The sequence below is a fragment of the Sceloporus undulatus genome, chromosome 5 (assembly GCF_019175285.1).
Source record: "Sceloporus undulatus isolate JIND9_A2432 ecotype Alabama chromosome 5, SceUnd_v1.1, whole genome shotgun sequence".
Taxonomy (NCBI): Eukaryota; Metazoa; Chordata; class Lepidosauria; order Squamata; family Phrynosomatidae; genus Sceloporus; species Sceloporus undulatus.
Genome location: NC_056526.1, coordinates 13,501,373 through 13,516,287, shown reverse-complemented (window position 1 = coordinate 13,516,287; position 14,915 = coordinate 13,501,373). Strand labels below are relative to the sequence as shown.

The window sequence follows — 14,915 nt, the reverse complement described above, 5'->3', positions numbered from 1 at the left end:
CACTCCTCTCTGTGTCACATCACAAACAGAGAGAAAACAGAGCACAAGCAAGCGCACCAGAGGCAAGAGTGAGGTCAGGAGAGAAACGAAACCATAAAGAAGGGAGGGCAGGAAGAGTGGAGGGGGTTGGTCTGCTTTCTGTGATTTCTGAAAAAGAGAAGTCCCTGTGACTACCAGAAAACAGCTGACTTTCTTGCTGGATGGCTGCTTTTTCTCCACTAGGGAACAAGGAAGAGCAGCAAGAAGTAATGGCTGGCATAGATATCAAGTGTGGTGAGTCTGGAGGGTATGGCAGTTGTGGTGTAGCATTTTGGTTTTTTGTTTGTTTGTTTGTTTGTTTGTTTTGAATATCTTTATTCAACAGCTATAAATTCATACGTTTTAGAATAATCGTTATTACATATTGTATGTATTTACAACTTCAAATATTTATACTGTACATCTCTGTATATATTGTCATGTTGTGATTTTCTATAGTTAATCACTCCTCCCTCTCTCCCTATTTAACATACAATATATTTCGTTTGGTTTTTGTTAAAGCTGAGATAATCCATTATTCTTTCTATAACACTTACTATTCTTTCTTTGATCTGTGTTTTATCACAAAATATTTTTAATCAGTATCTGTATATCATGATAAACATCTATCTAACCTCTTTATATCATATTTCTATTTTAGTGATTTGCTATTTTATCTACTATTAGTGTCGGAGGCAAACAGTAACTATTTTTGTTATGTTTAACCATATTTCTTTGTTGAAACAGGTGTTTATAGTTTCATTTCAATTTTCTTTAATTTTCTTTTTCTAATATATTATTTTTCTTTCTGTGTTTATACATACATTAGAACATACCTACCTACCTACATACATTAGTATTTACATTAATTTTTATTTTATTCATATTGTTTTTGGTCATTTATCCGATGTAGTTGTGAATTTTCTTTTTTGTTGTTTAAGTCCAACGTATTTTACAAAAATTTGTTAATAACTCCCAGTCTCTGTTCCATCCTTCTTTCCATTTTTCATGTAATACCAATTATGTCAAAATATTTTCTTAACCATTCCATCTAGTGTTGGTATTGTGGTGTAGCATTTTGAATGTGCACTTCACATTCAGAGTTGGGATGTGACAGTTTATTTGGACGGGGTTTTATTAAACCATAAGCTTTTTGTGGGCTATACATAGGGATGCCATAATCCGGCTGCGCCCGTGCTTGTAACGGTTTTGGGGGTACTGGCACGGTCACGGTCCGGTTCCCTCTAAATCACAGGTTTGGGCCCTGGCTGGCAGCCATTGCACCTAAAAGGAACACTCGTCCCCTTGAGGCTGGCTGGCCAATGGCACAGCAGCTGGGGCGGAGCTGTTTCCAGCCCCACTCTGCCATTGGCCAGCCTCAAGGAGGAGGTGGACCCTTGGAGGAGGAGGAGGAGGAGGAGGGAGACTCTGGGCCAGTCAGGGGGAGGGGAAAGCACCCTTCCTTGGAGCATGGCAAGGAGGAGGAGGAGGAGGAGGTGGGTGCCCATTTTCAAAGGTTTTTTCCCCTCCGAAGTGCACTTTCTGTGTACAGTAGAGTCTTGGTGAAGAAGCATGGGACATCGGATTAGGGACAAAAGTCCCTCGCCTAGCCTCCTCCCTCCCTAGTTCCCTACTTACCTTCCCTGCTTGGGTCAGGCTTCTCCCTTTGGCCTGAGGAAAATGAAGCCTCCGAGGAGAAGCCTGGGGCTGTCCTCCGCAGCCGCTGAGTCCTCGCCTTCCCTGCTCCCTTCCCTTCCCTTCAAAGGGCTCCAAAAAGAGCCCTTTGGAGGAAAGGGGAGGTCTGGGAAGAGCAGGACCGGGCCAGTGCCCAGGTCCCTCCTCTCCTTTCCTGTCTCCCTTCCCTTCAAAGAGCCCTTTGGAGGATAGGGGAAGTCCGGGAAGAGGAGAGTGGCCTCGGAGGACAGGCCTGGGCCGAGCACACAAGTCCCTCAGGAGCCTGCATCCTCGGTCTAGGCTTATCCTCCACTGCCCAGGCTTCTCCTTTCTGGGAATTTCCTCTCCCCCGAAGGGGTTGGGGGGAAGGAAAGTGAAGCTGGGAGGGAGAGGCTTGGATCTGCAAAAAAAATAAATAAATAAGTGTCCTACATTTGAAAATGTTGTCCTACATTTGTCCCGGTTTGGAGGTCCTGATTTATGGCAACCCTAGCTATACATGATGTCTAGGAAGCAAACAGTCCTAGAAGGGTTGTTGCAGCCACATACAGAAGTGAATGGAGGGGAGAGTGTCAGATACACCTAACATCCCATTGTATTTTCCAGAAGTAGGCCAGGGGTAGGATGGGACACAAGACTGCATTGACTGGAGATCTTAAAAACTATTTTTTTTCCTTCAATTTCTGCATTTGATCCTCTGTGGGAATATCTGATGTCCCACTTTTTCAGATGCTTTTGAAATGTCCCAGTTTCTCTTGCCTTCCTCCCCTTTCCCACTTAGTCTTCAGCTTACTTCAAGTGCCACAAACAGAGTACAAAATTGCAAAAAGAAAGTAGTTTGTAGTCAGTTAACAGCAGAGAGGAAAGGAAGGTGTAACGTGTTGCTTTTCCCATTAGGTTTAGGTGAAGGCTTAAGCCTTTTTTAGTTTGTGTATTCCTCTTATCACAGAAAATTCACTGAGGAAAAGGATGAAACATCTGTAGAGTACCATCATCACGTGAAAAGCAGGTAAGCACATCATGTTCCTAGTCCTTAAATTATACTGGCTGATGGCTCCCCTGGTTGGGAGGAAATGTTCCCCACCCTGCCCTCCTTTGGATTTGGTTCTTCTCCTTCCTTTTTTTTTCAGTGCACAACTCCATCAGACTTCACGCAACACTCCTTGCTCTCTCTTTCTGTCACACAGAGGACAGACCACAAGCAAGGGCTCAGGAGGCAAGAATTGGGAAATGAGAGAAACGAAACCAAAAGGGAGGGCAGGAAGAGGGAGGGTTGGTCTGTATGTGGTGCGTTTCTCTGACAAAGATGATCAGATTGTGCTGTGATAACCAGAAATCATCTTACTTTCTTGCTGATTGACTCTTTTCACCCTTGTTCTGTTTTTTCTACACAGTAGCACATTGAGGAAGAGCAGCAACAAATCACGGCTGGTGGAGACATCAAGTGAGATGAATCTGGAGGGTGTGGTGGTATTGTAGCATTTTGAATGTGTGGTTCAACTTCAGGGTTGGGAAGTGGTGATTTGTTTAGATTTTTGTGGGCTACATATGCTGGCTGTAGAGTAACGTTTCCTGGCTCTGACCAATTTATAGAAGCAATGGAGGTGGGAGTGAGTGGGGAGGGAAGGAACGAGCTTTTGTGAAAGAGAGTGACTAGAATGCTTCCAGAAGGAAGGTGGGGGGGGGGGTCTCGTAGTCCTAACAAACAATAGTGTGGGTTGTTTTATTTTTAAATTATTTTTCTGCCTCATTAATTTCTTTTGGAAGAACTAAGCTGGAGGGAGAAGTGGGAAAATACAGGAGGGTTAGCAGTGGAAGGTAGCAGTAGTGGATTGTTGGATCCCCAATAGTATTCCATAGGCAAGACAAGGCAGTTCAGTGGTATAGTTAGACCCTTCTGGAATTCAGCCTTGGTCTTACCCCATTTCTGAGACCCACTGATATCAATGATATTCCTGAGTTGCCACTAACAAATCCTGCTCATTTCAGAGGGTCTCCTTTAAGGACTATTTATTCCCTTATATAGAAATGCCCAGATTGGGCTCTGGGTTGTGCACAGGGAAGCAGCAACAGGGCACAAGAAGAAATGGGTGACACAGCTGCCAAGGTTAGTAAATAGTTCGCCTCAGCAAAGTTGGACAGTGCTGTAAGTAGAACTGGAAACCAACACAGACAGGGTTTGGGTTTTAGTTTTTGACCTGAGGAAGGAGCAGAGAAGCTTGAGGAAGAGGGGCAACCTTAACAGTAGGCAGAGTGAAGCCACCACCTCAGGTGACAGATGCAGGGACATCAGTAGCGGCCATCTAACCATTCCTCCCGATTCTCCTAAACTGTTTGCTGGAAGACAGAGCTATAGTGCTGTGCTACACCCAGCCCGTCTTGCACCATTTACATTCACTTGCTGTCTTTGGGGAGTCAGCATGATATAGTGGTTTGAGGGTTGGGATATGACTCTGGAGAACAAAGTTTGAATCCCCGCTCAGCCATGAAATCCACTGGTTGACCCAGAGCAAGTCACTCTCTAAAGAAGCTTGCCAAGAAAACCCCATGATAGGTTTGCCTTGGGGTCACCATAAGTTGGAAACAACTTGAAAGCCCACATCTACAACTATCCCAATGCTAATGTTGAACCAGTCCAGTTTGCTTCTATACATGGAATTGGGGAAGGAACATCATTTGCCTCAAGCAGCAAAATTTCTTGGACTAATCCTGCTAAGGAGGTGGAGGTGGAAGTAGAGTTGAGAGGAAGGACTATGACCTGAGGAAAACCTGGCAAAGAGGAGGCTTTCACTATTGCCATTCTAGAGCTATCTTAAGATGTGCTCCTCACTTCAAAAATCTCAAAGCAGTTTATAATAATGAAGCATTTTTTAAAAACATGATATCACAACAAAACAATGATCCAACAGACCAAGATCTGTACAAGATTTGAAAAATCATTAGGGGGGATAGTCTTCTCATTGTTTTCTACTTTATCTCAGTTTAACTTCAGCCTTTCCATTCATTTACTTCCTCAAGTTCTAGCTGTTCTAGCTACAGAATAATATTGAGATTTTATTTAATTCTGGGTTTATCCAGAATGGACAAAACTCACGGGAAGTTTCAAGATTTTACAGTACTCTTGTTTTTATCTGCCTATTCATGGCTTTCCATCCAAACTCTTCCTTGAAATATCCTAGGTTCTCTTCCCTGCCTCCATCCCCCTCCCACTGAGCACATGTCACATCTAGACTCCAGCAACATTTCAGAAATGGACAAAAGTCTTTTATAATCCCAGGAGTTCCCCAGGAATACTTCAGGATGGGTATAACATCATGTATCTCTCCAAAACAAAAACAGTTTGTATAGGAACAAAACTTTCAAATAATCCCCCCCCCCCCGGTCTGGACTGATTCTCGGAGTGATTGAATGTGAACTTATCTGACTAGATATATATCAGGCAAAGTGTGTGTAGAAGCAGAGACTGGAACTAAATTATTAAGTCATTGTCTAGAGATTTCACCTAACTTTATAGATTTAGCAATTAATGTTGAAGTAAAAAATATGCTTTAGTGACTCAGGTCATTAGGGTGGAAGGCTGGCTCCCTCAGAGAAGAAATATTATTTTCTGGAAATGTTCCACTTAGCGCCGTTGGTATGCAGGCTCTGTGATTGTTTTCAGATGACAGCAGGGAGGGTGGAGGGGGAAAAAGAGAACTTTTTGCTCAGATTGCTCAATTGGTGATGCAGAAGAACAGCTAAATTTAGGGGGAAAGTCAAACAGAATAATGTAAAAGGAGGGGAAAGGTGTGTTTTGGAATGGAGTGAAGGTGAGAGGAATAATTTGCTTAGTAGAAGACCAAAGCCCTCAAAGAACTAGGGACTTTTCAGGGGTCTGCACGGAAAAGGAAGTGTTTAGAGTCTTAGGAGCATTACTCTCTTCAGTAACGTCTTTCTTTACTTGATTACATTCTGGACTGGTTTCTGTTGAAAGCATTGTATAATATACAGTGCACTCATGTCATATGTGGGCGCACTATACACGGCTTCCAACTTATGTGGAAGCCACGCGACAATAAAAGCAATGGCGTGTTTCCTATGGGGCATGAGCATACACGGATTTGCCCTTATGCAGAGAGATCCAGAATGGATCCCCCTCATAAGAGGAGGACCCACTGTCTAATTATTATGTAATATTATTTTAAGTGAGCTGCAATGAACCCATTTGTGAGTCCTCAGTGTATTACTCACACAGTGCCAAGATCTTGGAAAATTAAATGAAAGATTTTCCTCAAACCCATCTCCTGCTTCTTTCTCTTTTGGCTCCTCCATCTCACTTTCTTTCTCATTCAGACCCTTCTATCTTTTCCTCCTCCTTCCCTACTCACTTTTATTGATATAACAAAGGTAACATGAGTGCAGGGAAGATCATTTCAACTGAAGATGCCATAGATTGTTTTGGTACCCAAAAGCTGGGGGTTTCAGGAGGGCACCCACCAGTTAATATATTTTAGGAGAATTGTAATAGCTCAAATAAAAGTACATCTTGGCTGGAGCAATGTTCAGTCTGGGATCATTCCCTTTCTACATTGATTCCAAACCACACAGAACTCCAGAGGCAATTCCAAATAAGGTTTCTTATTTTTGTTAGGAAAGTAATCAACACACACACACACACTCAGGAACTAATGAAACAAAGGTAGGAGGAGGTAAAGTTGTAGGCTTTGCTAATGGAAATACTATTCTGAAGCATAGCTCCAATTGAGGGATGTCCAGAATAGAGATGCCTCAAGAGCCGCCATGGCAGGGGGGGGGTGGTCAGTTTATTGAGGAATCTAGTAGAAGTTGGACAGAGGTTCTGTCCTGCTTCAAACTAGACCAAATTGCTAGTGCCAAAGCATCTACATTTATACTCAAAATCATATCCCAGGCCAGTATTCTCAGGATGAATGGATTACCTAATTGCTAAATGGTTTTCCCAGGACCGTAGTAGTTTGAGTGTTGGAATAGGAGTCTGGGAGACAAGAGTTCAAATCCTAACTCAGCCATGAAAACCCACTAGGTGCTCTTCAGCAAGTAACACTTTCTTAACCTCAGAGGAAGACAATGGCAAACCTCCTCTGAACACAGCTTACCAAGAGAACCCATGATAAGTATGCCTTAAGGTCACCATATGTTAGAAATGACTTGCAGGCGCACAACAACAATAAAAGAGTGCATGGAACTGATTAATCTCCTAGCTCAGCACAGTGCTTTAGTGTTAGATGTACTTTCATATGTAGATTGTGGGATATCTGGTTTATTCATTCAGTGGTTAGGAAAAAGTAATTTATAGGTTTTTGGGCTATGTGGCCATGTTCAATAAGAGTTTATTCTCACCAGCTTATGTGGCTGGCATCTTCAGAGAATACTTCAGAGAATTTCCAGTATTCTCTAAAGATGCCCACCACAGGTGCTGGTGAAACGTCAGAAATAAACTCTTCTAGAACATGGTCACATAGCTCGAAAAACCCACAAAAAACTATGGATGCCAGCCATGAAAGCCCGTACAATCCGCCTCGCACCCTCAGAACATCCGGGCAGCAATTGCTGAAGGTGCCTGGGGCCAGGTTAGCTTCCACTTCGAGAAGGGTCTTTTCCACAGCTGCCCCAGCCCTTTGGAACACGCTGCCCACCGAGCTCCGCTCATCTACCACCCTGGCCCAATTTAGGAAGGACCTCAAAACCTTCCTATTCAAGCAGGCATTCCCCGATTAAATATCCTGTGGGCCTCCCTCCTCTTCCGTGGCCATGAGGTTGGGCTAAGGGGCTTTTATTGTTATTTTTTAGTCTGTTGTTACTGTTGATTACATGTTTTTAACTTCTGTATTTTGTTTGCACTCGTTGCACCATTGTAAGCCGCCCTGATCTTTTGGAAGGGCGGGATACAAATAAAGATTTTATTATTATTATTATTTATTATTATTCGACTTCATAAAAAGTAATTTGCTTTTCAGATGCATTTTCCTGCCTGCACAAAACCTATTTCAACAAGATTTTTGGTAGCTATGATCTCTGAAACAGTTTGGATGGCTAAGATTATTCATTAGGAAATGGATAGTGTTTCTGAGAGAAATGGACACAAAAATTCACAGGTGTGTTCTCATACGTGTATTACATGCAAGAATAATTTAAGATATGCATGCAGCCCCATTACAGCCCTATGAATGCAAGAATTCACCAGTCACTACTGCTAAGGCTTCTGCTTTTGTGTAATAAATGAAAAATGCAAGACACTTAGCCTTTTAAAGCTCTCTCTCTTTTCTTATAAGCCTGGTATAAATGGTGCTAAAGCACCGTGCTTACACCGTACTAGGGTTAAAGGACCACACAGCAACCTCACAGTCCCTAACCCTGGTATGGCACGGCACCGTAACAATGGCAGCGCCCTGCGTACACGGGTGCCACCATTGTTACATAAGCGCTGCACGGCATCCGCACATTGTCATGCGGCGCTTACATAACAAGTGAACCAGTGGTGCACTTGTTACACCGCCACTGCGGCTTTAAAAGAACCCATTTTTTGCAGGTTCTTTTTTCTCCTCAGGGAAGCTGCGTGGTTTGGCAGCTATGGCTTCCCTGTGGAGGAAAAAAAGCCACCACTGCTCCAGTAATAAAGTCAGGTATGTACTGGGCCATAGTCTGTGAAATATAAGCTTCTGTTTTTACAGTCCCCTCTTTTATATGTCTGTGCTTGATGTTTTGTATTGACAATTAATGTAGTGTGTGTGGATATATGTTTATATTTAATAGGAGAAATCCAAATGCCAGTGAAATTTCCTCAAGGTGTGACAGGTTGGGCTGGGAACAAGTCTGGAAGGTTAAATAACTTTGGACTTGTAAAGATTTCTTGAGACTGATGTACTCTGTTTTCTTCCAAAATAGGCTAAGCTTCCAACAGCACTGAACAGGCAAGACACCCTTTGGTGACTGTTTGAGGAGAAAAGCAACAGCAAATCAAAGCTCCTTAGAACAATTTTTACTTTGAACTCACCACCTCCGAAGTCCTTTGGTCCAGAAGATCCCAATAAACAAAACACACCATTGGCTAAAGACATGATGAGTACAAACAGTCCTGAAGATGCTGTGACTGACTGTCCACTGAACATAAAGCAAAAAGAGGCTTTGGAGCCTCTCTCTAAAAAACAAAAAATGGACATTCTGGATAGTTCCAATCCTGATATTTCCTCTAATGAGTTCAAGTTGACTTTAAAGGGTAAGAAATTAACTGGTGACAAGGAAAATGCAACCCTCACAAAAGGAGTGAAGTCCAGACAGAAAAGTAGTGTAACAGCTTTAAACATTTTAAATAAAGCCATAAATATGGACAGAACTGGATGAAAGCAAAGAAATTGAAGCGTAATCCAGACAAAACAGAATAGCTCCTGGTCAGTGAAAAGACAGATCCAAGAACAAATATTCAGTCTGTGTTAGATGGGTTTATGCTCCCCCTGAAAACACAGGTTTGAAGGCCCAGATATCAGCAATTACCAGGAGCGCTTTTACACAGTTAAACCTAGTACACTAACTGTGCCCATTCCTGGAGAAGTCAGATCTGGTCACGGTGGTGTATGCCTTAGTTACATCCTGTTTGGATTACTGTAATGTGCTTAACATGGAGCTGCCTTTGAAAAGTGCTCAGAAACATGAGCTGACCCAAAGAGCTGCAGCCAGGTTGTTAATGGGTGCTGGCTATAGAGAGCACTCAACTCCCTTGTTGCATCAGTTTCATTGGCTGATGGTCTGGTTCCAGGCACAATTCAAAGTGCTGATTTTGAGCAATACAGCCCTATGCGGTTTGGGTCCAAGTTATCTCCCTTTATGAGCCCACAAGAGCATTGAGATCATTGGAAGGGGCCCTTCTCTCTGTCCTACCACCCTCTTTGATGGGGGAGAAGAGAGAGAGCCTTCTAGTGGCTGCTCCCAGATTCTGGAACTCCCTACCTAGCAGATAAAAACATTCTTATGCCACCAGGCTTTTTCAATCTGATAAAGGTTGGACTTTAAATACTGTGTGAGGTTTGTATAGAGTTTTGTATAGGGTTTTTAATATATTTTAATTTTTAATATGTAATATTTTTAAATTTTTAAAATTGTTTAATTATTTTTAAAATTTTGTATCTTTATTGTAATGCTTTTAAAAACTTGTACTGATATTAGCCACCTTGAGTCCCTATACTGGAAGAAAGGTGGGATATACATAAATAAATAATAACTGTCTCTATTTCAGATCCTATTGTCTTCAACTGTAACCTTGCTGTGTGAAGCCCCACGGACTTGTCAAATGAGGAAGCCCCTACCATCTTATCAAACACAAATACCAATGTTGGTGTGTCCAAGGGAGATTCTCCAGCTGACACAGAAAGTTCACAGTCACCAAGAATTCACCTGCAAAGGTTAGATCAGTGGGAACGCCATGCTTTTCAGTTACTAGTAGCCCAGTATGGAGTATCATTCAGGATTAACAATCTGGAACAATTAAGTGATCCCTTCCAAGCACAAGAGAAGTTCCATGACATTCTACAGCAACTGATTGATGAATTTAATGAGAAAGTACACTATGATGACTTAGTTCAACTATGTCTAGACAGCGATCAGTTAAGCGTTCCTTTTATCTTTGTAAAGAGGCACAAGGAACACTTGTCTGCTGTGGACTTCCTCAACAACATTGCAGATTTGTCACAGAGCAATAGAGAGATCCACCTTGATGGCACATTACGACTTGTTGTCACAGTGATCAGAAATAAGGGTGGGTATGGGCGTAGAACTATAGGATCTATACTTTACAGTGAAGTATTACACAAGAAGAAAAGGCATTTAGTGGATCTAAATAACAGAGGCAATAATCTGTGTTTTGCTGGAAGTCTATGCAGTTATGACAACTGAGAATCACACTGATGCTAACTTGATGGAAAATGCTAGACGTTTATATGAGGAGCTTGGCATTTCAGCTGAGAGAAGAATAACACTGAGTGATGTAGTGACCTTTGAGAGACATTTAAAAGTAAATATAGGTGTGGTCCATAATGTCAATGATGAGTGGAAGATCTTTAGGTCAGAAGAAGGCCCAATATACGAACAAACATATTTCCTATTGCTATATGATGAACACTATTATGGGATTCGAAATATAAAAGGATTCTTCGGTATGAAAAACTGTTGCAGTGTGTGTGGTACTGTCTACAGCCACAGCCATAAATGCAAGTACCTATGCTCTCTGTGTTTAGAAAGAAATTGTGAACCAGGATTTGGGAAATGTTGCCCTAATTGTAAACTGTTTTGCAATCTGAGACCTGCTTGGAAAGACATAGTGTTTTGGCATCAGAAAAAAAGGTCAAGTGCGAGAAAACAAGGCGTGAAAGGAAGTGCTGCAAACAGTGTCAGAATCCAGTTGTCGATATCAACACTCATCTATGCTTCATGTACCCTCTCAAAAATCCTAAAATATCAAACAAATATATCTTCTATGATATTGAATGCTTACAGGAGGCAGGCAATCACACCCCCATCTATATTTTTGCCATGTGCTTAGAAAAGGGTGATACATGGGTGTTCAAAGGAACAAAGTGTGTTTCAGATTTTGTTAGTAAATTTATTAAACCAAAATACAGAGGCTACACTTTCATAGCCCATTATGCCATGCGTTACGATAGCTATTTTATTGTCCGACAGCTGTTGACTGAAAGACAAAAGATAAAGCTCATAGCACAGGCTAGCAAGCTGATTTGTGTAACTGTGATTAAACTAGGCATAAGGTTTATAGACAGTTCAAATTTCCTCCCCATGAAGTTAGCACAACTTCCTCAAGCTATGGGTTTTGAAGGAAGCAAGAGCTTTTTCCCACATATTTTTAATACAACAGAGAATTTAAACTATGTAGGGCCTATGCCTACAATGGAGAACTATGGTATTGATAGCATGATGCCACTGGAGAAAGCAACATTTCTTTCATGGTACAGGGACAATGAAAACAACACCTTTGATCTACAAAAAGAACTTGCATCTTACTGTCAGCAAAACGTCAAAATTTTGAGGAAGGCTTGTACCTTGTATAGAGAAGAAATTATGGCAATGACTGTTACGGAAGAAGCTGCCAACACAAATAGTAATAAACAGCACAAATCAGGAATAGACCCTTTCCAGTTAGTAACCCTTGCTGGTGTTTCAATGGCTATGTATAAATATATGTTCTTACAGCCAAACACCATAGCAATTCTTCCACATGACAACTACCATAGACAGACTAAGAGATATTCTACCCCTGCAATACAATGGCTTATGTATTTGGAACATACAGAAGGCATTGAGATTAAACATGCTCTGAAAGGTGGGGAGGAAAAAGTAGGCAGATATTTTCTTGATGGGTATGCAGAGGTCGAGGGGTGCCGTACTGCCTTTGAGTTTAATGGATGTTTTTTTCATGGTTGTTCCATCTGCTATGAACAGAATGCCCGGAATCCTATCACAGGCACAACATATTGTGAACTTAAAAAGAACATGGAGAAAAAACATAGCTATCTTAGTACAAAAGGCTTTGTAGTCAGAAATATTTGGGAGCATGAATGGAAGGAGATGCTAGAATCTGATAAGAATCTTAGAGCATTTCTCTCTAAAAACAAACTGCCAATCCCTCTGCAGCCCAGAGATGCTTTCTTTGGGGGCAGAACAAATGCTGTCTCCCTATACTACAAAGCAAAGCATGGGGAGGAAATCCACTATTATGACTTCACTAGTTTATACCCATTCGTTAACAAAACCAAAGAATACCCAATTGGGCACCCTAGCATAATTTATAAAGACTTTAGGCCACTTTCTGAGTATTTTGGAATTGCAAAAGTTAAAGTGCTTCCCCCACGAGGCCTTTTTTTCCCTGTGTTGCCTACTAAGATGGGGGGTAAGCTTATTTTTACTCTCTGCCGTACATGTGCAGAAACCAAACAGTGGGAACCCTGTGCTCACAGAGATGAGGAACGAGCTCTTGAAGGAACGTGGTGCACTGTGGAACTCCTGAAGGCTATAGAGAAGTCCTATAGAATAATCAGCATTTCTGAAATATGGCATTTTGAACAACGATCTAAAGATCTGTTTTCAGAATATGTCAACAAGAACCTACGCCAGAAACAAGAAGCTTCTGGGTACCCTAGCTGGTGTACAGATGCAGAAAAGAAGAACAAATACATCAACACTTTCTATGAGAAAGAAGGTATTCAGTTACGTCCTGATCAGATTGTGAAGAACCCCACAAAGCGCCAAAGTGCTAAATTACTTCTAAACTCCTTATGGGGTAAATTTGGTCAACGTACAGATATGTCTAACACCAGTATTGTAAGAGAACCTTCAGAGGTTCTGAATTATGCATTTTCCACAAAATATGAGGTTATAAGCTTTGATGTTATCAATGATGATGCTGTTATCATTTCCTGGAAATATGCTAAAGACCATTACACACAATCCGGAGACACAAATGCCATAATAGCCTGTTTCACCACTGCTTATGCACGGTTAGAGCTGTATGATGTATTGGACAGATTACAAGACCGCTGCTTGTATTATGACACAGATTCTGTCATATTTGTGAGTCGGCAGGAGGACTGGAAACCACCTTTAGGGGACTTCTTGGGGGATCTGACCAGTGAGATCCCAGCAAATCAATATATTACAGAATTTGTATCTAGTGGACCCAAGTCATATGGGTACAAGTTGTCAGATGGTCAGGTTTGTATGAAAGTAAAGGGCATTACTCTGAATGTATCTAACTCTGAAAAAATCAACTTTGACACATTTAAGGACCTAGTCCTAGATTATTGCCCATATAATGACCACCAAAACCCCAAAAACATTTTGGTTAAACAAGATAGAATTGTCAGTACTAAAGGAACCTTACTTATTCAGATCAAGTCCTTTCAGAGAACACTGAGGGTAACATATGATAAGAGAGTGCTCTGCAAAGACTTCAAAAGTTTACCTTATGGATATTGAGGCATTACCTCTGTTATTATTGAAAATAAATGAGGTGTATGCATTTAAGAAACAAGCAGAGATGGTTTGATGTCATATCTGGAAGAGTAGCCAGAGCCTCCCCATCTATTAAGAAGTCTTGCAAAACCCAACCTCCATTACAAGATGGTTAAAATCCATACTCATTTCACATGTTTTTTTAAAGGCTTAGTCTTGTGGAATGGATCTCCTCTGTCTTAAAAACATATTTGCTCCTGGCCTGTGGTTTTTGTTTTGTTCTTAATAAATGCACATCTTCTGTGGTCTTATTCTGCTGTATGATATAATTTTTTATTATCTTGAACCCTTAAAAAAACTCTGGAAATTTGATACATGAAAAATGTTGTGTGAAATATGAATTGCACAGTCCTGTACATATCTGTTCAGAAATAAAGACTGTTCAGGTCACTGGCTCTTTGTTCTGCTATTAGTTGATTTTGACGTAGGGCAACCCTTTAAATGAGAGCCCTCCAAGGTCCTCATTCATCCACTGACCTCTCAAATCTTGAAAAAACTGGGCCATGCCTTCCTTGATTGAATCAATCCACCTGAAATGTGGTCTCCATCTTTTCCTACTGCCATTGACTTTACCAAGCATTATTCATTTTTCCAATGAATCATGTTATCTCATATAACCGAAGTACAACAGCCTCATTTTAGACTTTTTTGTTTACTCCTTATAAACCCCAGGTCTAGACTATTTGAAAGACCATATATCTCACATATGAACCCTAAGATTTTCAGGAGAAGGCTTCCTCTTGGCCCTGCCACCATCACAGGCTCACTTGGTGAGGACACAAGAGAGAGCCTTCTCAGTGGAACTTCTTAGTTCCATCCTCTGGAACTCCCTTCTGTGAAAGGCTAGACAGGCCCCTTCCCTTCTTTCCTTTCGCTGGCAGGTGAAAACTTTTTTCCCCAGCAGGCTTTTAACACATAATAGTGCACTTGAGGGTTCTTCTTGGGGTGTTTGTTTTGGTATGCTTTTTATGATTTAATATTTTTAACCTAGTATTTTAAAGGATTTTACATTTTTAACTGATGATATTAATGTGGTGTTTTAATTGCATTTTAAAATTGTACTCTTTTATTAAATCTTTTATGAGCTGCCTTAGGTCCAAGAAAGGCAGCATATAAAATAGATATAATTAAAAAGATATATGTAAAGTGTCAAATAAAACAAAACTTTAATAAAGTTGTTTTTAATCATT

At 41.1% G+C, this 14,915-nt stretch overlaps 1 protein-coding gene across 9 annotated transcripts; it reads left to right on the top strand.

Annotated features, from left to right (window-relative positions):
• The first annotated feature begins 22 nt into the window (after positions 1-22).
• On the top strand, positions 23-14,915 carry LOC121931305. Of its 9 annotated transcripts, XM_042468910.1 has the most exons (7): positions 23-73; positions 223-273; positions 2,642-2,701; positions 3,087-3,136; positions 7,668-7,805; positions 8,596-8,926; positions 9,941-14,915. In XM_042468910.1, exon 7 carries the CDS (start codon positions 11,131-11,133, stop codon positions 13,687-13,689), a length of 2,559 nt encoding a protein of 852 aa, XP_042324844.1. In that variant the 5' UTR covers positions 23-73; positions 223-273; positions 2,642-2,701; positions 3,087-3,136; positions 7,668-7,805; positions 8,596-8,926; positions 9,941-11,130; the 3' UTR covers positions 13,690-14,915. The 9 variants fall into 9 exon arrangements, with proteins under 9 accessions (XP_042324844.1, XP_042324846.1, XP_042324842.1 ...); XM_042468912.1 differs by lacking the exon at positions 2,642-2,701 and having other exon boundaries at positions 60-73; XM_042468908.1 differs by lacking the exon at positions 23-73 and having other exon boundaries at positions 87-273.

Excerpts from the sequence above, each read along its gene's own strand:
- LOC121931305 (XM_042468910.1), top strand. The coding sequence starts at position 11,131 with ATGTACCCTCTCAAAAATCCTAAAATATCAAACAAATATATCTTCTAT.